Source organism: Bubalus kerabau, chromosome 7 (genome assembly GCF_029407905.1).
Source record: "Bubalus kerabau isolate K-KA32 ecotype Philippines breed swamp buffalo chromosome 7, PCC_UOA_SB_1v2, whole genome shotgun sequence".
In the NCBI taxonomy this organism is placed as follows: Eukaryota; Metazoa; Chordata; class Mammalia; order Artiodactyla; family Bovidae; genus Bubalus; species Bubalus kerabau.
Window position 1 is genome coordinate 59,941,260 of NC_073630.1, and position 23,683 is coordinate 59,964,942.

At 39.0% G+C, this 23,683-nt stretch overlaps 2 protein-coding genes across 2 annotated transcripts in view; one reads left to right on the forward strand and one right to left on the reverse strand.

Annotated features, from left to right (window-relative positions):
- Positions 1–1,612, forward strand: part of DTHD1 (death domain containing 1) — a 79,476-nt gene extending 77,864 nt beyond the window's left edge. Inside the window, exon 10 of the mRNA XM_055588243.1 lies at positions 347–1,612. Coding sequence (XP_055444218.1) covers positions 347–708 — 362 coding nt within the window. The 3' untranslated portion in view covers positions 709–1,612. The remainder of the gene's footprint in view (positions 1–346) is intronic.
- The window catches only part of ARAP2 (ArfGAP with RhoGAP domain, ankyrin repeat and PH domain 2), a 573,065-nt gene that overhangs the window by 312,899 nt on the left and 236,483 nt on the right, over positions 1–23,683 (reverse strand). The window lies entirely within an intron of this gene.

A 23,683-nucleotide genomic window follows, 5' to 3' on the forward strand; every position in this document is an offset into this window, starting at 1 on the left:
ACCTCAGCATCAGCGTCATCTGGGTGCTTGTTAAAAATGCTAAGTTTTGCCCATATCCTAGTCTGATTTAGACTATCCAGGGTGGGGACATGAGCACCATATTAACAAGCCCTCCTTGATCTCATGGAAGTTAACATTGGAGAAGCATTTCTAACCTCTGCAATAGGTGGTTCCCTCAGAAGACGATCCCAAAGGCTTTCAGCTGTTCTGGGTGGGCCGATATCTTTCTGCTGCCGAGAGGCCAAACCAGAGACTGAGTAGGTTTCCTGTGAACAGGTGGAGGGTTGGATGAGCACACCCCCCAGGAAAGGGTTCTAACTCTGAGTGTCCCCCGTTTGCCTGGCAGAAGCCCTGTGGGACAATTTGCTCTACTGGCTGGCGGACGAGCTCTCAGAGGAGAATGCCCTGTGTCTCTCCTCTTCACTCCCTCTTCGCCGCAGCACCATTCAGCTCATCAAACTGAAGAACCCTGATGATCTCACAGAACAGACCCATGAACTTCTTTGTTTTTGGAAAAGATCACTCCCAAATTCCACCGACAAACTTCGCCTCCTGGCTCGCCATCTCCGCAAGATCGGCAGGAATGATCTTGCAGAAGAGCTCAAATTCAAGTGGGAAAATAAAGTGTTCACTGAACCACAGCAGTGGTCTGAGGTGGCCGAATTAAGCCCCACTGCTCTTGCTTTAGCCCTAGAAAAAGGGTCGTAGATGGTTTGAAGATGGTTTCTGTTAAGATTTTACTAGCAGTTTCCCAGTAATGTTGTTTGAAGTGAACTGTTTGATAGATGCAATATTGAGACAAGCAGAGAAGCACTAATCAGACCATAAAAAGCATCTGCGGGTTTGAGTCCTTGCTCAGGGTTCAGTAATGTATGTTCTGGAAGTAAGATTGTCTTAAGCCAAACTTAATAGCATTTGTAATAGAGATTGCCCTGTGTATATTTTAATAGCTGAGGTAGCATGTTAAGTGTAAAGGAAATAAATTCTGTATATCATATATATATGATATAATATATTCCTTTTTATTACTATCTATGTAAAAGTAAACTAGTCACTCAGAACTCCAAGTAGCTAATTCACATTCTAGGTATACTGTGGAGCCCACAGGTAACAATGTAAAATAAATTAGGCTGCAGAGGCCTGATGTTGATGATAGAAAATCACTTTAAAAAAACAGCCAAGGTTGAAATAAATTAAAAATAGACTAACACTCCAGCCATTGAGTGCCACAAATTTTTAGTAAGATACAGCCTAGAATCTGGAAAGCCTCATATTTTATTGTTAGTGAAGTGAGGCAGCAGAGAGATGATGGAATAGTGGTGTCTTTTGCCCAGACTTAGGAAAACAACCTGCTACTAAACCAGTTTGACAGAAACCTTCTTACATAAGCCCTATAGGATCACTGTTTTTTTTTTCAACTGCCTTAAAAAGGAAAAAACTAAAAGAAAAAATAGTAATAATTACCTAAGCTGCTCTATCATTGATAATCCCTGTTAACATCTGTGTTTACACTTTGAGGCTTTGGTAACCCTAAAGCACTTTAGCTCCTAAAACAGTGTGACATGATAGTTCATTAGATTCATAATGCCAGTCCACTGATGGAAGACCATAGGGCCCTGGATTGCAAATACCAATAACTATTGGTTTCAATTATGGGAACAGCTGAAAATTAATGAAGTTATATGAAAAATTACACATTTATATGCTTCTCATATTTAAATACAGGATCTCGTTCTATAAATTAACCAGAGACTTAAGATATCTATATGGTTATATGTTAAGAAAGAGAGAAGTCCAATTTTCAAACACATTGCTATCAAGAAACCTTATAACAGTCAAGAATTTTTATTATTTTTACCTGTTTCCAGAAAAGTATAATATTTCCCATGTGCTCTGGGAATGAAGGAAACAGACTGAAATGTTCATTGTTTTTTTTGACTACAAAATAATAGAAGAGTCAAGAAAATTAGATTTGCCTCTTATTCCACCACTAGAGATTACTATTATGAAAATATTTTGTTCCAGTTTTCTATTTTCCTTGAAGGAAACGTTTTTACTTCTATGTATACAGATGTATCAATATATAAATACACCTATGTGCATGCATATGCACACACACACACTAATACACACAAATCTCTTCACACATAGAGTCTTACCCGCCTCCTTCTCACTCATACATGTCTCACACACCCTCTCTCTGTCCTCACACCGCAACAAGGATACTCACTCATATAAATGCACATGTCCCCTCCCACACACCTGTCACAAACATGTCTGCCCCTTACAGGAACAGAGACTCTCATCCACCTGTGCATTCTCACATGCATTCACACACTCTCACACACAAACAGCCTCCCACACTAACACACTTTTTCACATACAACTCCCCACCATAGACAACCTTACACACATACCACCTCGGATCCACTTGTGCACTCTCACACACATGCTTTCACAAATGCATCCACACCTCCCTCCCACAACTCATACATACACACGCTCATTAACGTGCATACCCCACAGATACACCCACAAACACACCATCTCACATTACCTGTATACCTTCACATCCACACTCACCCATACCCACCTGCACTGTCTCTCTCACACACACATAAATTCCTTTACATTCATAACCTCACAGGCTCACATCCCTTCACACACTCTGACACACATTTTCCCCTAGAACTAAAAAACTTGTATATTATTGCAACAGTATAATAATAGACAGGTACATAAAGAACAAAGTGCGTCTTCTCTGTAACCCCTTCTCTCCCTTCGGCAATCAGAGGGCATGTGTGCCATGCCCACACCCTCCCCTGTGCAGCCTGTGCTCTACCTGGTGGGCTGACTGGTAAGGACCACAGCCATGACATAACCTTTGGCTTCAAGGTTAACGGGGAGCCCCAGTGGGAAGTTGGGAGGATGGAGGAGAATGAGTTAGATGTTCCCTTTCTTCCTCCCTTGAATTTACTGCAACCAGGCTGCATCTTCACCCAAGGGCCACTGACCCTCTCCTCTATGAACAGCTCTCTCCTGGCACTGGCAGCCTCTCCTGCTCATGTCTCATCAGGTCTGGGGTAGTAACAACTCTATTGCATCACTGTCCCTTGTGGTCCCCCACACCCTGCCCAGGCTTTTAAAACAAAGCCTCCTCTAATTATCCTAATTTGAGTGTGTCATATGTTTCCTATTGAGATCCTGACTGATATTTCTCACAGCAACTTTTCTTTTTTTTTTTTTTGCAGAATAGGGATCATATATTATATATAGTTTTAAATGTTATTGTCTTTTATTAAATTATGAGCATTTTCCAATATCTTTAAATGTTTTAATAACTATTTCACTTTATAGTCATAGCATAACTTAATTTTAGTATTATCCATTAAAAAATTAAAAATTGGAATAATACAGTATATATATTTTTATGTCTGGCTTTTGAATTCAAATTTACTTTGTTGAAATTCATTCATGTTGTTTGTGTGGCAATAGTTGGCTCCTTCTCATTAATAAATACTATTCCCTTATATGAAGCTACTATAAGTTACATATCCATTTCACTGTAACTAGGCATTTCAGTAGATTCCAGTTTCTACGTCTCATGAACAGGGTTTTTATTAACTTTCTGTAGATATCTGTTGGTGAACATATATATTAATTTCTTCTAAGCATTTAATTAAGAGGACTATAATTGGTTGGAGAAGACTCTTGAGAGTCCCTTGGACTGCAAGGAGATCCAACCAGTCCATTCTGAAGGAGATCAGCCCTGGGATTTCTTTGGAAGGACTGATGCTAAAGCTGAAACTCCAGTACTTTGGCCACCTCATGCGAAGAGTTGACTCATTGGAAAAGACTCTGATGCTGGGAGGGATTGGGGGCAGGAGGAGAAGGGGACGACAGAGGATGAGATGGCTGGATGGCATCACTGACTCGATGGACGTGAGTCTGGGTGAACTCCGGGAGTTGGTGATGGACAGGGAGGCCTGGCGTGCTGCGATTCATGGGGTCGCAAAGAGTCGGACACGACTGAGCGACTAATCTGATCTGATCTGATAATTGGTTACCCTAATTCATTTATCCTTTCTTCTCTTGTTGGATATTCAGATGATTTTCTTTTCAAAAAATGATGCATGATCATTTTCTACATGTGTATATAAATTATTTCATTAGGATACATTTTTGGAAATGGGATTACTTACTAGGAACAATTTTAAGGCTCTTAATACACATTGCTAAGTTGCCATTTATATTCTAATTGTCAGGTTATGAAGTTTCATAGGAAAACAGCATATTTAAGTATATTTATATAAATTAGTAATTTATATAAAGTAATTTTATATAATTTATATAAATTAATGGCTTTAATTACATTTATTAATTGATTAATCAATTTTATATAAATTCATATTAATTTATATAAATTAATCACTTTGAGGAGAATAACATGAAATTCTACATCCTAGGTAAGCCTTTAGATTGTCTTTAATTGCTCTATTGGAAAAAAGAGATATCGGCTTAAATCTTTTACAATATTTCTTCTACGAATGAATAGATCATACCCTATTGTCATTGCCAGTTTAAAAAAAAAATGAAGGGAAATAATATAGCAGGTATGGGCAGATTCCAGGATGACAGAGACCTTAGCAAATATAGCTAGTTTTCAATGAAAAAATGTTAAATCCATTTATTTAGTATATATGTACTACTGAATACAAACCCTGGGTCAGGCAATCTGTTTAATGCCAGGAGCACAGAATAGAGTAAGAGACAGTCCCCTGGGTTATGCTTTATGGGTTAAAGGAAAAAAAAAAGAACCAAGGAATGAGATAAATATATTGTTCATTGCCTGTAATGAATCAGGCTCTTTTGGCTTAGTTTTTTGCAAGTATTTATTTCTTTAATTCTTCCAGTGCCCTAAAAGGAGGTACACAGCCCAATTCTACAAGAGAGGAAATAAAATTATAAAGATTGAATGCCTTGATTAATGTCACAATTGAGTGACATAGGATCCAAAGGTAGGTTGTTGGCTTGGCTCCTACCACATCATGTTGCTACTAACCTAAGGAGAATAAACAAGGGAAATGGATATATCTATTTTTTCCTAAACTTTCTATATTCCTACTTCTCATTTTGAAAAACAATATTTCTAATTCATATCAGTGGTACAAACAGATACCAGTTTTGAGGATGGGAATAGAAAAAGGGCCAGGAGGTGGTACGAGTTATGATTATTGATATGTGTCCCAGCTCAGTTAGTTAAATGTTCTCTTAGACTTAAGAGACTGACAGATTAGGATAATATTGCATATTGACCTAACACAGACTGGTGATGCCCAAATACTGGGATATTTGCAGTAGATATCAGTAATCACCAATAGTTGGAGCCATACTACCATAACTAGCTATTCAGACACATAGAGAGCCCTTGAAAAGAGTGGCTGCAAAACAAGGCCATTTAGCAATGAGGTCTTGGGCATCTTTGCTGTGTACAGAATGAGGACTTCATCTAAGTCACATGGGTTCCCTGAATTTAAAAAAACAGTAGTTCAGAAGAAAAGGAAGTGTCAAGTGAGGTCGAAATAGTGGCTGACGCAGGTCTCAGATTTCCCCTGTAGTTTAGTCAAGCTAGCTTCTTGTCCCTAACCTCATCAGTATGTCCCTGGACTATGTCACAGGGTTTTGACTGACTTCACATCCTTAAACCTCCACTCGCCATTCTCTCTCATGTCCTCCACTGGCACTTTCAGTTTTCTCCACTCTGCATTTATTAGCCAATATACTAAATAATTTATACTTCAATTATAGTTATTATTTTTGTAAACCTCCACCTTAGTGCATGTTATTCAAGGGTGAGGGAGCTTGTCTCTTTTGTTCACTGATGTAATTTTATTACTCAGTACTCTTGTCTGGCACTTACTGAATGTGTCTCTGTTTTGGTATCCTTATTTTACAGATGAGAAAACTGCAGTTCAGGGTTACAGTGATACCCAGTCTGGTAGAGCCTGGATCAGAGCCTAGATGATTCTGTTTTCAAAGTCCTTTTTCCTCTGCTTCCAACATTTTGCCCTTGACTCCCTTGCCCCCTTCCCCTCCATAGCACTCTCGTTTCCATAACCTAGGGTAAACTTTTTCCAGTCCCCTGAACCACCAAGACTCAGTTAATTGTCCTTGGCAGCCTAGACTTAGGTCTAGTTACAGCACCTATACCCTGTTGTATTTGCCTATGTATCTGTTTTTTCTACGAGTCTGTAAGTTTCTTGAGGGAAGAGACTGAGTTTTGTTCATCGTGGAATTTCCAGTACCCTGCACAGGTCCCAGCACGTAGTAGGGACTCAACAAGTCTCTGCTGAATTAATGCGTGAATCATATCTATACACTGTCATGCTTGGGCCCTCTTCTTGTGCCATCTTCCTTCTGGAAGCAACAGAGCTGGAGCCAATGTTCTGTCTGAAAAGGTAAAATTTAGATCAGACTCTGCTCTGGCATCAAGCTGGAATAACTGACACAGATGAAACCAATTGCAAAGTTACCAGGATTCAATATTTCTTCACTAAATATACTGCAGCTGTAAAGTGTCCTCTTTGAGTGACTGCTGCTTTCTTACATACGGAAAAACTTTGTTATCCAAAATCACAGACTATCAGAAACTTTGCTGTTTGAAATCATATCAGTAAGAAGGAAATATCCCTCTCTTGCCTGGAGGATGTAAGTCACTTTGACACAGAAAAATGGTCTCGATTGACAACCTGAGTGTAGAGCCTCTGATAAAGGGTTTCTGGATACAGCATTGCCCCTCTGTCTCAACGTTAGTGTTTCCAAGGAAACAGGACTCTAGGTGCCCTTTGCAGTGCAGACCTGATGTTGATCTCTATACAAGCTGTTTTGCTTCGAGTCTATCAAAACACTCAACTCCACCCTATACCCATGACCTAAAATAACCCTGTCTTTGCCTTTCCTCAGTGAGACACCACTGTTCCTTCAGTGTGCAATCTCCCTCATTGCAATGAGACAATCAACCCAACTTTGTTGAACTTTAAGTGGGTACCTGGTGGTCCTAGGCTGTTCGGGCTAGCACATCCATGCTCCTGTGCTCTAATCCAGTAGTTCTCAAATTAGTTGCATGTTAGAATCAGCAGGAGGTGCCTGGACCCATTCTGAGAAATCCTGATTGAAGTAATCTTGAGTGAGTCCTAGGAATCAGAATTTTAAAGTCCTTATGTTGATTCTACAGCAAAGGCTAGGAATTAGTCTTGTAGAGAAATGGACCTAAAAAAATCTGGAATGGGTATTAAAATTCAGTTTCACAGGACCACAACTCAGTCCCGTAAATCAGAAATTTCGGCTACAGACCTGAAGAATCTATACTCTCAGTGAATATCTCAAGTGATGTTTACATACAGCGAAGCTGAAGGACACTGCCCATTCTATATAATTCGTGCTCAAAGTACTCTCTCAATTATGATTTTTCATGGTTAGCACAGACCCTAGAGTAACACAGGAGGAAAAAAGAAAACAGAGCAGGCTGTGTGCTGTGCTAGATATAAAAGATTTTTTTATCTTAGTTTATAGTCTTTTGAGACAATTCATCTGTTCACAAGACTAGGTAGGGTGGCACCAGGAATTGAGGCAGGGAATTGGGACAATTGGGAAAGAGGAACATTTGACCCAGAGGAACTAAATATTGAGTTTTACTCATCTGTGTTACCAGAAACAGTCATGCCAAAATCACAGAGATAAACTGACTCCCCTGAAAGCTGAGTATTGTACACCTTTAAATTTGGTTCTGTTGATAGACTACACACCCAATCATACACTGTTAATTAGTATTTTTGATCTTTTCTCTCATTTTAAAGAGCAGATTTATATTTCATTTTAGTAGGTGTGCTAAAAAGTTTAAATGAACTATATTATATTATTTGTATACATCTTTTTGGCCATTCTTATACATGCTAAAGACCTCAAAAATTTTAAATGACCCAGGACTTAATCCACTTGAAAAGCCATGTCTGTGCCAGACAAGTTGAAACTTAAACAGTCACTGCAAATGCCTAGATGCCACCACAAGAGGGCCTCTGTATCTCAGATAAAACTAAGGAAATGTTCAAGACTTTACAGAGAAAACTCTTCATATTGTCAAATAATTGTTTTGCATCACACTTTAAAAATATTTGTTATAAGTCATTTTGTAGCGTAGCCTCATTCATGATCAGTATATTGTTAATGTAATAGTACATCATTTTGTGGCTAAATTATGCTCTAATATTCTGAAATGTCCAATTCTCATTTGACATAAAAACAAAATATATAAAAACTCTTTCATTATAGACGCCTTTATGTTACATTGTATCTTCTGTTTCTTCAGTCAATGCAATAGACTTGAGAGTGCAATCTATTACTTATTATAGGAAATAATTATCTGGAAATAAATTTTTAAAGTATAAACTATTAAAAGTATTACAAAGTATATGTATTTTTGACTCTACTTTCAAATAAATGTGATTGAATTATTTGATTTCTAAATAATTGCCTTCTTGCTTTTGAAATATTTTGAATAAAGTGTTGCTATGGTTTGCCAGCAAATAAAAATGGGTTACATATATTCAGAGTAGATTTCTGAATAAAGATTATTTAAAAATAATCATATAATATTTTCAGAATGTTTTGTTTGCAATTTTAAAATAATGTACTTCTGAGATTAAATTATAAAAAATGATGAATATTACCCCTTCCACAAAGCATCACAAAACACAGCGTGATAGCCATAGAACAGCCCTTGAACATAAAGAAAAAATGGGCATGACAGCTGAAAATAATAGAACTACAAAGATGACCACTAAAATGTAATTGATTGTACTGAAATATTTGCCACTTCTCTCTGTGGAAAGCCAGTGAATTCCTGCCCCATTGTTTTTACTGTTGGTCATATAATTTAGAGTGCCCAGTGACATATGGGTATCATATTTGAGCAGAAGCTACATGAGCCATCCAGTGTTTCCATTACATTCCTTTGAGATCAGCAACGTCTCAAATAAGAAAGTTCTATCAGTCTGGATCCTGGAGCATGGAAGAGAAATTCCTAGCCTATTTGTAACAAATAGCATAAAAACTATGTGAGAAAAATATGTTTCATTGTAACTCCCTATTATCCAGATTGAGGTAATTAATTTATCAAGCATAAACAAGAAAATACTGTGATTGGTTATCAGTCCTCAGATTTTAAGAAAAGGAACAGAGCCTTGGACTTTACAAGCAAGGTAAAAAATAAATGATAAGAAGGGCAGCAAAAAATGCAAAGATTAGAATCATTGGTATTAAGAGCAGACTGCTATGGCAAATGGGGGGAAGAGAAAGTCACTTATAGATATGGCAAGCCCAAATACTATGCCACTGAAGAAATATTAATAATAGATACCAATTTATTGAATGTTGACTGTGTGTTAGTTAACTAACCAATCTAATCACATGGAACACAGCCTTGTCTAACTCAATGAAACTATTGAGCCATGCCATGTAGGGCCACCCAAGATGGGCGGGTCATGGTGGAGAGTCCTGACAAAATGTGGTCCACTGGAGAAGGGAATGGCAAACCACTTCACTATTCTTGCCTTGGCAAACCACTTCAGTATTCTTGCCTTGAGAACCCCATGAACAGTATGAAAAGGCAAAAAGATAAGACACTGAAAGATGAACTCTCCAGGTCGGTAGGTGCCCAATATGCTACTGGAGATCAGTGGAGAAATAACTCCAGAAAGAGTGAAGGGATGGAGCCAAAGCAAAAACAACACCCAGTTGTGAATGTGACTGATGATGAAAGTAAGGTCCTATGCTGTAAAGAGCAATATTTCATAGGAACCTGGAATGTTAGGTCCATGAATCAAGGCAAATTGGAAGTGGTCAAACAGGAGATGGCAAGAGTGAACGTTGACATTTTAGGAATCAGCAAACTAAAATGGACTGGAATGGGTGAACTTAACTCAAATGACCATTTTATCTACTACTGTGGGCAAGAATCCCTTAGAAGAAATGGAGTAGCCATCATAGTCAACAAGAGTCTGAAATGCAGTACTTGGATGCAGTCTCAAAAACGGCAGAATGATCCCTGTTCGTTTCCAAGACAAACCATTCAATATCATGGTAATCCAGGTCTATGCCCCAACCAGTAATGGTGAAGAAGCTGAAGTTAAACAGTTCTATGAAGACCTACAAGACCTTCTAGAATTAACACCCCCAAAAGATGTCCTTTTCATTATAGGGGACTGGAATGCAAAAATAGGAAGTCAAGAAACACCTGGTGTAACAGGTAAATTTGGCCTTGGAGTACAGAATGAAGCAGGGAAAAGGCTGCTTCATAGAGTTCATAGAGTTCTTCATAGAGTTCTGCCAAGAGAATGCACTGGTCGTAGCAAACACCCTCTTCCAACAACACAAGAGAAGACTCTGTGCATGGACATCACCAGATGGTCAACACCGAAACCAGAATGATTATATTCTTTGCAGCCAAAGATGGAGAAGCTCTATACAGTCAGTAAAAGAAACACTGGGAGCTGACTGTGGCTCAGATCACAAACTCCTTATTGCCAAATTCAGATTTAATTTGAAGAAAGTAGGGAAATAAATGAAACAGAGACTTAAAAGACAATAGCCTTGATGTACTCCTTTTCCTCCTTGGAAGGAAGGTTATGACCAACCTAGATAGAATATTGAAAAGCAGAGATATTACTTTGCCAACAACGGTCCATCTAGTGAAGGCTATGGTTTTTCCTGTGGTCATGTATGGATGTGAGAGTTGGACTGTGAAGAAAGCTGAGCACCAAAGAATTGATGCTTTTGAACTGTGGTGTTGGAGAAGACTCTTGAGAGTCCCTTGGACTGCAAGGAGATCCAACCAGTCCATCCTAGAGGAGATCAGTCTTGGGTGTTCATTGGAAAAACTGATGCTGAAGCTGAAACTCCAGTACTCTGGCCACCTGATGCGAAGAGCTGACTCACTGGAAAGGCCCTAATGCTGGGAAAGAATGGGGGCAGGAGGAAAAGGGTATGACATAGGATGAGATTGTTGGATGGCATCACCAACTCAATAGACATGGGTTTGGGTAGACTCCAGGAGTTAGTGATGGACAGGGAGGCCTGGCATGCTGCGGTTCATGGAGTCACAAAGAGTCAGGCATGAAAGAGTGACTGAACTGAACTGAACTGGGAAGGGTAAAAGAGAAAGGCTTGGTAAGGTGGTATGTGACTGTATGGACTGCTTACTTTCATGACAGAAACGATCGCAAAGAGTAGGACATGACTGAGCGACTGAACTGACTGACTGACTCCTTTTCCTATTTGGGGCTTTCTTGGTGGATTAGAGGAAAGGAATCTGCCTACAACGCAGGAGATGCAGGTTCGAAATCCTGGGTCAGGATTATCCCCTGGAGGAGAGCATGGCAATTCACTCCAGTATTCTTGCCTGGAGAATCCCATGGACAGAGGAGCCTAGAGGCTACAGTCCATAGGGTCACAGAGAGTCAGACATAACTGAAATGACTGGGCTGCTGCTACTGCTGCTGCTAAGTTGCTTCAGTCATGTCCGACTCTGTGTGACCCCATAGACCGCAGCCCGCCAGGCTGCCCCGTCCCTGGGATTCTCCAGGCAAGAACACTGGAGTGGGTTGCCATTTCCTTTTCCAATGCATGAAAATGAAAAGTGAAAGGGAAGTCGCTCAGTCGTGTCTGACTCTTCACAACCCCATGACTGCAGCCTACCAGGCTCCTCCACCCATGGGATTCTCCAGGCAAGAGTACTCGAGTGGGGTGCTATTGCCTGCAGGCACACATATTAATCACAAGGGCTTCCTTGGTGGCTCAGACAGTAAAGAATCTGGGTGCAATGCAGGAGACCAGGGTTTGATCTCTGGGTCAGGATGATCCCCTAGAGAAGAGCATAGCAACCCACTCCAGTATTCTTGCCTGGAGAATTCCATGGACAGAGGAGCCTGGTGGGCTACAGTCCATGAGGCTGCAGAGACAGACACAACTGGGCAAATAACACTTTATATTAATTATAAAAGTAGAATACAGCAAAATTAGCTTTCAAGACACTCTTAACTCCTATAATTTTTTTTTTCATTGAAATCAGCCTTCTGACACAAAGCTTGAATATCAGTTCAGTCATTCAGTCGTGTCCGAATCTTTGCAACTCCATGAATCGCAGCACACCAGGCCTCCCTGTCCATGACCAATTCCCATAGTTTACCCAAACTCATGTCCAATGAGTTGGTGATGCCATCCAGCCATCTCATCCTCTGTTGTCCCCTTCTCCTCCTGCCCCCAATTCCCCCCAGCATCAGAGTCTTTTCCGATGAGTCAACTCTTTGCATGAGGTGGCCAAAGTATTGGAGTCTCAGCCTCAGCATCAGTCCTTCCAATGAACAGCCAGGACTGATCTCCTTTAGGATGGACTGGTTGGATCTCCTTGCAGTCCAAGGGACTCTCAAGAGTCTTCTCCAACACCACAGTTCAAAAGCATCAATTCTTTGGTGCTCAGCTTTCTTCACAGTCCAAATCTCACATCCATAGATGACCACTGGAAAAACCATTACCTTGACTAGATGGACCTCTGTTGGCAAAGTAATGTCTCTGCTTTTGAATATGATGTCTAGGTTGGCCATAACTTTCCTTCCAAGGAGCAAGCGTCTTTTAATTTCATGTCTGCAATCACCATCTGCAGTGATTTTGGAGCCCAGAAAAATAAACTCTGACACTGTTTCCCCATCTATTTCCCGTGAAGTGATGGGACCAGATGCCATGATCTTCGTTTTCTGAATGTTGAGCTTTAAGCCAACTTTTTCACTCTCTTCTTTCACTTTCATCAAGAGGCTTTTGAGTTCTTCTTCACTTTCTGCCATAAGGGTGGTGTCATCTGCATATCTGAGGTTGTTGATATTTCTCCCAGCAATCTTGATTTCAGCCTGTGCTTCTTCCAGCCCAGCGTTCCTCATAATGTACTCTGCATAGAAGTTAAATAAACAGGGTGACAATATGCAGCCTTGACGCACTCCTTTTCCTATTTGGAACCAGTCTGTTGTTCCATGTCCAGTTCTAACTGTTGCTTCCTGACCTGCATATAGGTTTCTCAAGAGGCAGGTCAGGTGGTCTGGTATTCCCATTTCTTTCAGAATTTTCCACAGTTTGTTGTGATCCACACAGTCAAAGGCTTTGGCATAGTCAATAAAGCAGAAATATATGTTTTTCTGGAACTGTCTTGCTTTTTCCATGATCCAGCGGATGTTGGCAATTTGGTCTCTGGTTCCTCTGCCTTTCCTAAAACCAGCTTGAACATCTGGAAGTTCACGGTTCATGTTTTGCTGAAGCCTGACTTGGAGAATTTTGAGCATTATTTTACTAGTGTGTGAGATGAGTGCAATTGTGCAGTAGTTTGAGCTTTCTTTGGGGTTGGAATGAAAACTGACCTTTCCTAGTCCTGTGGCCACTGCTGAGTTTTCCAAATTTGCTGGCATATTGAGTGTGGCACTTTCACAGCCTCATCTTTCAGGATTTGAAATAGCTCAACTGGGATTCCATCACCTTCACTAGCTTTGTTCATAGTGATGCTTTCTAAGGCCCAGCTGACTTTACATTCCAGCATATCTGGCTCTAGGTGAGTGATCACACCATCGTGATTATCTGGGTCATGAAGATCCTTTTTGTACAGTTCTTCTGTGTATTCTTGTCACCTCTTCTTAATATCTTCTGCTTCTGTTAGGTCCATACCATTTCTGTCCTTTATTGAGCCCATCTTTGCATGAAATGTTCCCTTGGTATCTCTAATTTTCTTGAAGAGATCTCTAGTCTTTCCCATTCTGTTGTTTTCCTCTATTTCTTTGAGTATAGACTGGCTAAAACAGGCCAGACCCATGGAAACTATAAGCATATAAAGACACATTTTTCAGGTCATTAATTTTGTGGTAATTTACTGTATAGCAAGAGAAAACTAAATGCATGTACCTTTAGGCTGGTAACTTTGAGTCATTAATCAAAATTCAAAGTTTAATTTATTTTCAGAATTATTTGCTTGAACAAGTAGGAAAGTATGATGGTAGAGTTTAGAAATATGTTCAATAAAGAGCAACGCAAAAAAAAAAAAAAAAGGAAAAGCAATGAGAAATGATTTTAATAGAGGATCTCTAAGCTTTCTTCTCGGAGAAGGCAATAGCACCCCACTCCAGTACTCTTGCCTGGAAAATCCCATGGATGGAGGAGCCTGGTAGGCTGCATTCCATGGGGTCACTAAGAGTCGGACACGACTGATTGACTTCGCTTTCACTTTTCACTTTCATGCATTGGAGAAGGAAATCGCAACCCACTCCAGTGTTCTTGCCTGGAGAATCCCAGGGACGGGGGAGCCTGGTGGCTGCTGTCTATGGGGTCACACAGAGTCGGACATGACTGAAGTGACTTAGCATAGCATAGCATAAGCTTTCTTCTATATCAAAGTTTTTGGTTTTATTATCTATAATTTCATGACCTCTAAAATCCCTTCTTTTCAAAGTTCTTCTGTGGAGTTTATTAATTTTGCCAGATATACTAAGTTGTTGATTCTGGTAAAAGTTTGTGGCAGTTGTGGTCTACCCACAATATATAACTTTGATTGGACAGGAATTCTTCATTATTTCCTTACATGAGCCTCAGGAGTCTATGCAAAAGGTTTTTCCCTGAGACTAGTACGAACAAACGTAAGGGACCTTTCATTACTATAGTCTTTTCTGTCAATGTATGTATTTCCTACCATAATCTTGACCCGTATTCACTTTGGCTTTTTCCTCTTTTTGCATTTATACAGCAAAGGTTAAATATTCATTGACAAGCTCAGATTTTTTTGGACGACTCCCTGTAGTTTTTGTGCAAGATCATTTTTGACCTTACTATTCTTCTATAGCAAAAACTTCATGAATAGTTTTAATTTTTCCTATTTGTAATATGTATCTCTAATGAAATGTTGTTCCACTACAATATATGGCAAATATATGACCTTTATTTTAAGAGAATCCTTTCCCTTTCCAAGATCTATGAAATATTTTATTCCAAATACAAAATAAGGTATAAAAGCAGAAAACTGGTCTTCCATCCTATAGCTTTACAACAGGAAATCTTGCTGTGAGAAAGCAGCTTCCTAAGTAATGGATCTTCTTTGCGTCTCTCTTGCAGTGTGCTCCATTACTCATTAGTATATACTGTCAGGATGTCCTTTATCCAAGTTTAATTTCCCTTTCTTTCCTTTTTAATTCATTACATTAAATTACATGTCTCTATTGAAGAAAACAATCTCCCTCTTTATTCTTCTTAAGTATTTGGGAATATAATTACTTTTGGATTCAGTAACATTGCTTCAATTAATGTATCAAGTTGTCTTTCTAGAAGAGAATTGTTCTTGTCTTGTCTGTTTGGGACTTGCACTGTTTTGAATAACATGTAAAGAAGCTAAATTGCCACTCCTAGTCATTGAACAGAATGCAGTACTCAGTTCTAAAGGAGCTATTTAGTTACTTAATAAAATCTGGCAGAGGAACAACTCTGTTTTTTGTAGAAGAGTGTGTGTTAAAATATGTAAAAATTGCATCGTATGGGCTGTGAAGCTACTGCCTTATGACATATGTGAAAGCGTTAGTATTAGATTGTGGGTCAGATGTCCTGAATCTCTAGTTCAGGTTCTGAAACTCACTCACTGTTGACTTTTGGCCAAGTTCCTTAATATCTTTGTCTCAACTATTTTCACTTAAGTTTGAAAGGGTTAGATACATTTAAGATAGCATAAATACTGCTTGAGGGTTGTTCTCTCATGTCTGCATATCCATAACACACAGTTGATCGTGGCACAATTCATTCAATCATTCATCCAAATTCAGCCAAAATCCTCATTCTTAAACTCAGTGGTTTTCAACATACATTGTTACTGTTTAGCATGAAACAATATACCTCTTCAGGAACAGATGGTCCCCAAATAATCTCCTATTTATCCAGAGTTCTATGTTTCTTGTCGTACCTGCTAACTCAAAGAGTTTTACATGACTCAAAGAAGGCCCGGTTTTGCTCCAGTTCTTGGCTGTGTGTCTTATTTACTCATCTTTTCTTAATGTGGGGTATACTTTATTCCTGAGTAGAATAGACTGCTAGCACAGTGGTTCCCACTCATCCGTGTGCATCAGCATTTGTTGAAACCCAGATTGCTAGGCCCCATCCCTGGTGAATGATTCAATATGTCTGGGTTAAGACCCATGAATTTGTGTTTCTCGTAAGTTTCTGCTGCTGCTGCTAAGTCACTTCAGTCGTGTCCGACTCTGTGCGACCTCATAGCCTGCAGCCCACCAGGCTCCGCTATCCCTGTGATTCCCCAGGCAAGAACACTGGAGTGGGTGGCCATTGCCTTCTCCAAGTAAGTTTCTGGGTACTTGTGATTTTCTGGTCTGATGATCACATTTTGAGAAACACTGCTGTTTAGAAGAACTTTACTTAACCTAGCCATGCTACTCTTCTGTACTGTTTTTCTCTTTTGGAAAATATAGTATTTTTAATGAAAATATAGTATTTCTATTCATATATAATTAACTTATAATTGTTATTTTTAAATAAATTTATCAATAAACATGTCGTGAATTTTGTTTTAATTTATAATACGATAAATATAGCCAGATATAATCAACAAGAAGAAAAAAAAACACTTTAGGGTCTTCCATTTTAAAGCATGGAATGAAGTCATGAACCAAGGTTTTTTTCCCCTAGAGAATTTACAGCCTGAATAATATAATTATTAAAATATCAAAAACGTCTACCAGTGACGGGTACTTTTAGCAGGTCTTGAACCAAGCACATAAAAATAGCCTTTTCTTTGGGAATTTATTAAGACTACACATTGACAGGAACTATAAAAGAGATAAGATCAAACTGGGAATATAAGTGATTTAAGGAATTATTTTTTTTTAAGTTCAATAACTTCAGAGGATGACAGGATTAAATGAAAGCAGGGTTGGAACAAACAGGATGAGTTGGTGGCCACACCTGTGGCATGTGACAGCATGCCAAGATGTGCTCCTTCTCTACAAGTCTCCTTTACCTGCTCGGCATTTTTATTACAAGCAGAAATGGACAAAGTAGGAATAGTCCAGACAAGAAGCATATTAAGTAAAATTCTCATTAAAATATGAATACCTGTTATTAGATCTCAAGAGCCAGGCTGGGAATGTAGACATGCAAAGCCCCTATGGTGTCAGAGAATATGAGATTATGAGCTAGATGACTTCATTCAGATGGGGCACGTATTTACAAGCCTTCTAGTAGAGGAAGCTTAGATAGAAAGTAGAGAGGAAAATGACCTAATGGGGGCCTGAAGGAAATGTCAGTCAATGGGAAAAGAGTAGCATTTAACACAACATTTATATAGTTCAAAATCATGTTTTGGGTAACCATTAGTAAATCTAACTCAAGGCTAAGGGTGAAAATAATGTCTGTTCTCTTACATACATAGCAGGCAGGCTTCTGTAGGAAACTGAAATATGTAAATCTCTTCATTCTCATTTTAAGTTCCTCCTTGAAGCAGAGGGATTTGAACTATGTTAAAAAGTCTATGCACTGGTCATAGCAAACACCCTCTTCCAACAACAAAAGAGAAGACTCTACACATGGACATCACCAGATGGTCAACACCGAAGTCAGATTGATTACATTCTTTGCAGCCAAAGATGGAGAAGCTCTATACAGTCAACAAAAACAAGACCAGGAGCTGACTGTGGCTCAGACCATGAACTCCTTATTGCCAAATTCAGACTGAAATCGAAGAAAGTAGGGAAAACCACTAGACCATTCAGGTATGACCTAAATCAAATCCCTTATGATTATACAGTGGAAGTGAGAAATAGATTTAAGGGCCTAGATCTGATAGATAGAGTGCCTGATGAACTATGGAATGAGGTTCGTGACATTGTACAGGAGACAGGGATCAAGGCCATCCCCATGGAAAAGAAATGCAAAAGAGCAAAATGGCTGTCTGGGGAGGCCTTACAAATAGCTGTGAAAAGAAGAGAAGCGAAAAGCAAAGGAGAAAAGGAAAGATAAAAGCATCTGAATGCAGAGTTCCAAAGAATAGCAAGAAGAGATAAGAAAGACTTCCTCAGTGATCAATGCAAAGAAATAGAGGAAAACAACAGAATGGGAAAGACTAGAGATCTCTTCAAGAAAATTAGAGATACCAAGGGAACATTTCATGCAAAGATAGACTCAATAAAGGACAGAAATGGTATGGACCTAACAGAAGCAGAAGATATTAAGAAGAGGTGGCAAGAATACACAGAAGAATTGTACAAAAAGATCTTTACAACCCAGATAATCATGATGGTGTGATCACTCACCTAGAGCCAGATATCCTGGAATGTGAAGTCAAGTGGGCCTTAGAAAGCATCACTACGAGTGATGGAAAGCTAGTGGAGGTGATGGAATTCCAGTTGAGCTATTTCAAATTCTGAAAGATGATGCTGTGAAAGTGCTCACTCAATATGCCAGCAAATTTGGAAAACTCAGCAGTGGCCACAGGACTGGAAAACGTCAGTTTTCATTCCAATCCCAAAGAAAGGCAATGCCAAAGAATGCTCAAACTACTGCACAATTGCACTCATCTCACACACTAGTAAAGTATGCTCAAAATTCTCCAAGCCAGGCTTCAGCAATACGTGAACCGTGAACTTCCAGATGTTCAAGCTGGGTTTAGAAAAGACAGAGGAACCAGAGACCAAATTGCCAACATCTGCTGGATCATCAAAAAAGCAAGAGAGTTCCAAAAAAACATCTATTTCTGCTTTATTGACTATGCCAAAGCCTTTGACTGTGTTGATCACAATAAACTGTGGAAAATTCTGAAAGAGATGGGAATACCAGAACACCTGATCTGCCTCTTGAGAAATCTGTATGCAGTTCAGGAAGCAACAGTTAGAACTGGACATGGAACAACAGACTGGTTCCAAATAGGAAAAGGAGTATGTCAAGGCTGCATATTGTCACCCTGCTTATTTAACTTATATGCAGAGTACATCATGAAAAACTCTGGGCTGGAAGAAGCACAAGCTGAAATCAAGATTGCCGGGAGGAATATCAATCACCTCAGATATGCAGATGATACCACCCTTATGGCAGAAAGTGAAGAGGAACTAAAAAGCCTCTTGATGAAAGTGAAAGAAGAGAGTGAAAAAGTTGGCTTAAAGCTCAACATTCAGAAAATGAAGATCATGGCATCTGGTCCCATCACTTCATAGGAAATAGATGGGGAAACAGTGGAAACTGTGTCAGACTTTATTTTTCTGGGCTCCAAAATCACTGCAAATGGTGACTGCGGCCATGAAATTAAAAGACGCTTACTCCTTGGAAGAAAAATTATGACCAATCTAGGTAGCATATTGAAAAGCAGTGACATTACTTTGCCAACAAAGGTCCGTCTAGTCAAGGCTATGGTTTTTCCAGTGGTCATGTATGGATGTGAGAGTTGGACTGTGAAGAAAGCTGAGCGCCGAAGATTGATGCTTTTGAACTGTGGTGTTGGAGAAGACTCTTGAGAGTCCCTCGGACTGCAAGGAGATCCAACCAGTCCATTCTGAAGGAGATCAGCCCTGGGATTTCTTTGGAAGGAATGATGCTAAAGCTGAAACTCCAGTACTTTGGTCACCTCATGTGAAGAGTTGACTCCTTGGAAAAGACTCTGATGCTGGGAGGGATTGGGGGCAGGAGGAGAAGGGGACGACAGAGGATGAGATGGCTGGAAGTTATCACTGACTCTATGGACGTGAATTTGAGTGAACTCCGGGAGTTGGTGATGGACAGGGAGGCCTGGTGTGCTGCGATTCATGGGGTCTCAAAGAGTCGGACACGACTGAGCGACTGAACTGAACTGAAAAAGTCTATTATCTAAGGAAAAAGCTCATTATTAATGTACTAACAAGTACATACACTAAATAGATTAATTAATGTTATTAGTTTATAGGGCTTCCATAAATCATTACTGAATGAATGATAATATTAATCAGAAAACTAAACTAACTGGCTAGGTGCAAACACTATAGCTGCCCTACCCTCAAACAAGGAAATATTTCCAGTTATTAATAGCTTGTGGTACATGGCAACCCACTCCAGTGATCTTGCCTAGAGAATCCCAGGGACAGCAGAGCCTGGTGGGCTGCCGTCTACAGGGTCGCACAGAGTCGGACACGACTGAAGCGACTTAGCAGCAGCAGCAGCAGTACATGATGGTAATTGGTCATCAAGCTGTAGACAGGTTCTTTATTTTGTTCATTAATATTTCCTTAGTGCTGAGAATAATATGTTATCCAAAATTAGTGCTCAGTAATTATTTAATAAATAGTTACATTGGTTTAGGGTGTAAAAAAGACAAAATTTAACTCAAAGCAGAGAAAACAATTAAGTGAATTTATGAGTTAGCTTACTGATAAGTATATCATTTGGGAGAGATTTAGAGCATCCTCTCCTAAAAAGGAAGGGCTTTGGAGCTTTTATACTAATTCTCAGTGAGCTTCTCAAATCCACTCTTGTCAATGAGTGTCCTTTACACAGGCTGGCTTCACCCGTGGCTGTAGCATACAGTCATTTCTCAGTATCCCTGAGGGATTGGTTCTAAGACCCCCAGGATACCAAAATTCACTGATGTCCTTATCTAAATGGTGTAGTATTTGCACATAACCTAGAAACATCTTTCCATATACTTCAAATTATCTCTATATTACTTACAAATATAATTACTTAATATATATAAATATATAATATATAAATATATATTACTTAATATAATATAATCTCATATAAATAGTAGTAAATACAATGTAATTGCTACATAAATACTTGCCCATGCTTGGTAAATTCAAGTTTTGCTTTTTGAAACTCTTTAGAATTTTTTTTCCAGATGTTTTTGATTCACTGTTGGTGGATGTGGAACTGGAGGATGCAGAGGGTTGACTGTCCTAGCTTCTTCCAATTGTTTCTGAAAACAAGAAATCTCACCCAAAATGATCAAGACCTTCACCTAACAGTATTTGGACCGTCCTCAATATATCTTTATGAGCAGAGGGTACCAGGTTCTGGGACACTCATGGTGACAAGAAACAGAGTGATCAACACACCCCTCCATCCTTATGCTAAACATCATCTGTTTTTCCTTAAAGCTCGTACTATCTGCTTCGGCCTGAGTGCAAGCCTTACCTTCTTTAGCATTCATTAAGGCATTTCCCTCCACACCACTGTGATTATTTTATTAGAAGTAAAAATGGTTTTAACAGAATGTTCCTCACTTTGCTAAACTTTAAAACAGTGGCTACCAATTCTGGCTGATCATCAGAGTCATTGCTGAGTTTTCTAAAAATTCAGATTTCTGAGACCAAGCTGGTGATTTTGATTCAGTAGATATCTTAAGTCATTCCATCAGTTAAGTTTTAGCATCGTTGCTATTAGCACTGAAAAAATGTATGGTACAATATTTGAAACTATAGAGTTTGTTTGTATTGGGTTTGGCACTCATCGTTGAGTGACGTTGGGTACTATTTCTCTTTGTTTTCCTTGAGATTGTAAGCTTATTAAAAGAATAAAACCATCCTCCTTATATTTATGCCTCACTATATCATCATATTTGATATACTGTGTATAGTGTGAGTTCTACAAATATGATTGGGTTCGACATATCACCACAAAGGAGACGCGGGGATTTGGGGCCAGCATATCTAGAAGGTTCGACTGGAGTCTGTGCCTTGCTTACAGAAACTAAAGGTTTTGTACCTCACATTTAATCTGGAAACCAACCCATAGGTCCATCAGAAGCACTGCTCTCCCACAATAACCAGGGATGCTCAGTATAAGTCAGTGGGACAGTCAGATTAAAAGCTATATTTAATTTATATAATAAAAAATATTTCTAATGTGATATTTGGCATTCACAAAAATTCTATGCCAGCATTTATCAAATAAAGTTTGAGAATAAGAAGACACTCCATATAGACTAAAAAGTCAATATTGCTTTGATTTGCAAACCAAAACTCCAGTGAGGTATTACCTCACACTAGTCAGAATGGCCATCATTAAAAAATATACAAACGATAAATGCCGAGTGGGTGTGGAGAAAATGCAACCCTCCTATACTGTTGGTGGGAATATAAATTGGCATAGCCACTATGGACAACAGCATGGAGGTTCCTTAAAAAACTGAAAATAGAGCTACCATATGATCCAGCAATACCACTACTGGGCACATAGCCAGAAACAATTTAAAAAGATGCATGTACCCCAAAATTTATTACAGTACTGTTTACAATAGCAAGGACATGGAAGCAATATAAATGGCCTTCGAAAAAGGAATGGATAAAGAAGATGTGGTGCATATGTATAATGAAATATTACTCATTCATAAAAAGGAACAAATTAAGTCACTTGCAGAGATGTGGATGGACCCAGAGTCTGTCATACAGAATGAAGAAACTCAGAAAGAGAAAACAAATATCGTATATTAATGCATATCTGTGGAATCTTCAAAAATGGTACAGATGAACCTATTTTCATGGAAGGAATAGAGACATGGACATAGAGAATGGAAATGTGGACACAGCAAAGTGGGGGAGATGGTGGGATGAACTGAGAGAGTAGGATTGACGTATCTACACTACCATGTATAAAATAGATAGCTAGTGGAAGCCTGCTGTACAGCACAGAGAGCTTAGTTCGTTGTTCTGTGCTGACCGAGATGGGTGGGAACGGAGGGATGGGGGAGAGGTACAAGAGGGAGGGGATATATACAGATAGCAGATTCACCTTGGTGTATAGCAGAAACTATGGGCTTCCCTGGTGGCTCAGTAGTAAAGAACCTGCCTGCTGATGCAGTAGATGCAAGAGAGAGGAGTTCGATTCCTGGGTTGGAAACATCCCCTGGAAGAAGAAATGGCAACCTATTCCAGCATTCTTGTCTGGAAAATTCCATGCATAGAGGAACCTGGCAGGTATGGTCCATGGGGTTGCAAAGAGTCAGACATGACTTGGTGACTGAACATACACACACGCAGAGAACAGAAACTAACACAGCATTGTAAAGCAATTATACTTCAATAGAAATTTAAATCTCATCTCAATAATTATATAAGTCATATGTAGAAATGATAAAAAAAAATTGTGAAAATGGTATGGAAAAACAAGTTTTTTAAATGCTGTATTAAATCAGTTAAGTTACTATACTATGCTATGTTATTTACCAATTTTTAAAAAAATTCTGAATTTCTTAGTCCTTGCTTTATATTTTTACTCAGTTCCTTAATGGAATTTTATGGTTTCATAGTTCAACAATGTAACTTTCCTTTTGATTAGAAACTTCATTAGGGCAAAACATACACATTTATTCAATTTCCTTGGGGTCCTGTATGACAATGTTCAAAATGGATATGGAGCATTTATTCACAAAATCAATTTTTATGGAGATGAATGCTTCTTTGTGCTTTTCCTTAACCTTACATCACTCATTTATTGCAAGTGTTAAAAGCCCAGATGATTGCTATATTTTCCTTTGGAGTGACTAATGTTTTGATCATTGATAAGCGCAAAATTATCACTGTGATTTTTTTTTTTTTCTGTGATCACTTGTGTTGTTTTACACTGAGATCAAGGTAGGTTAATC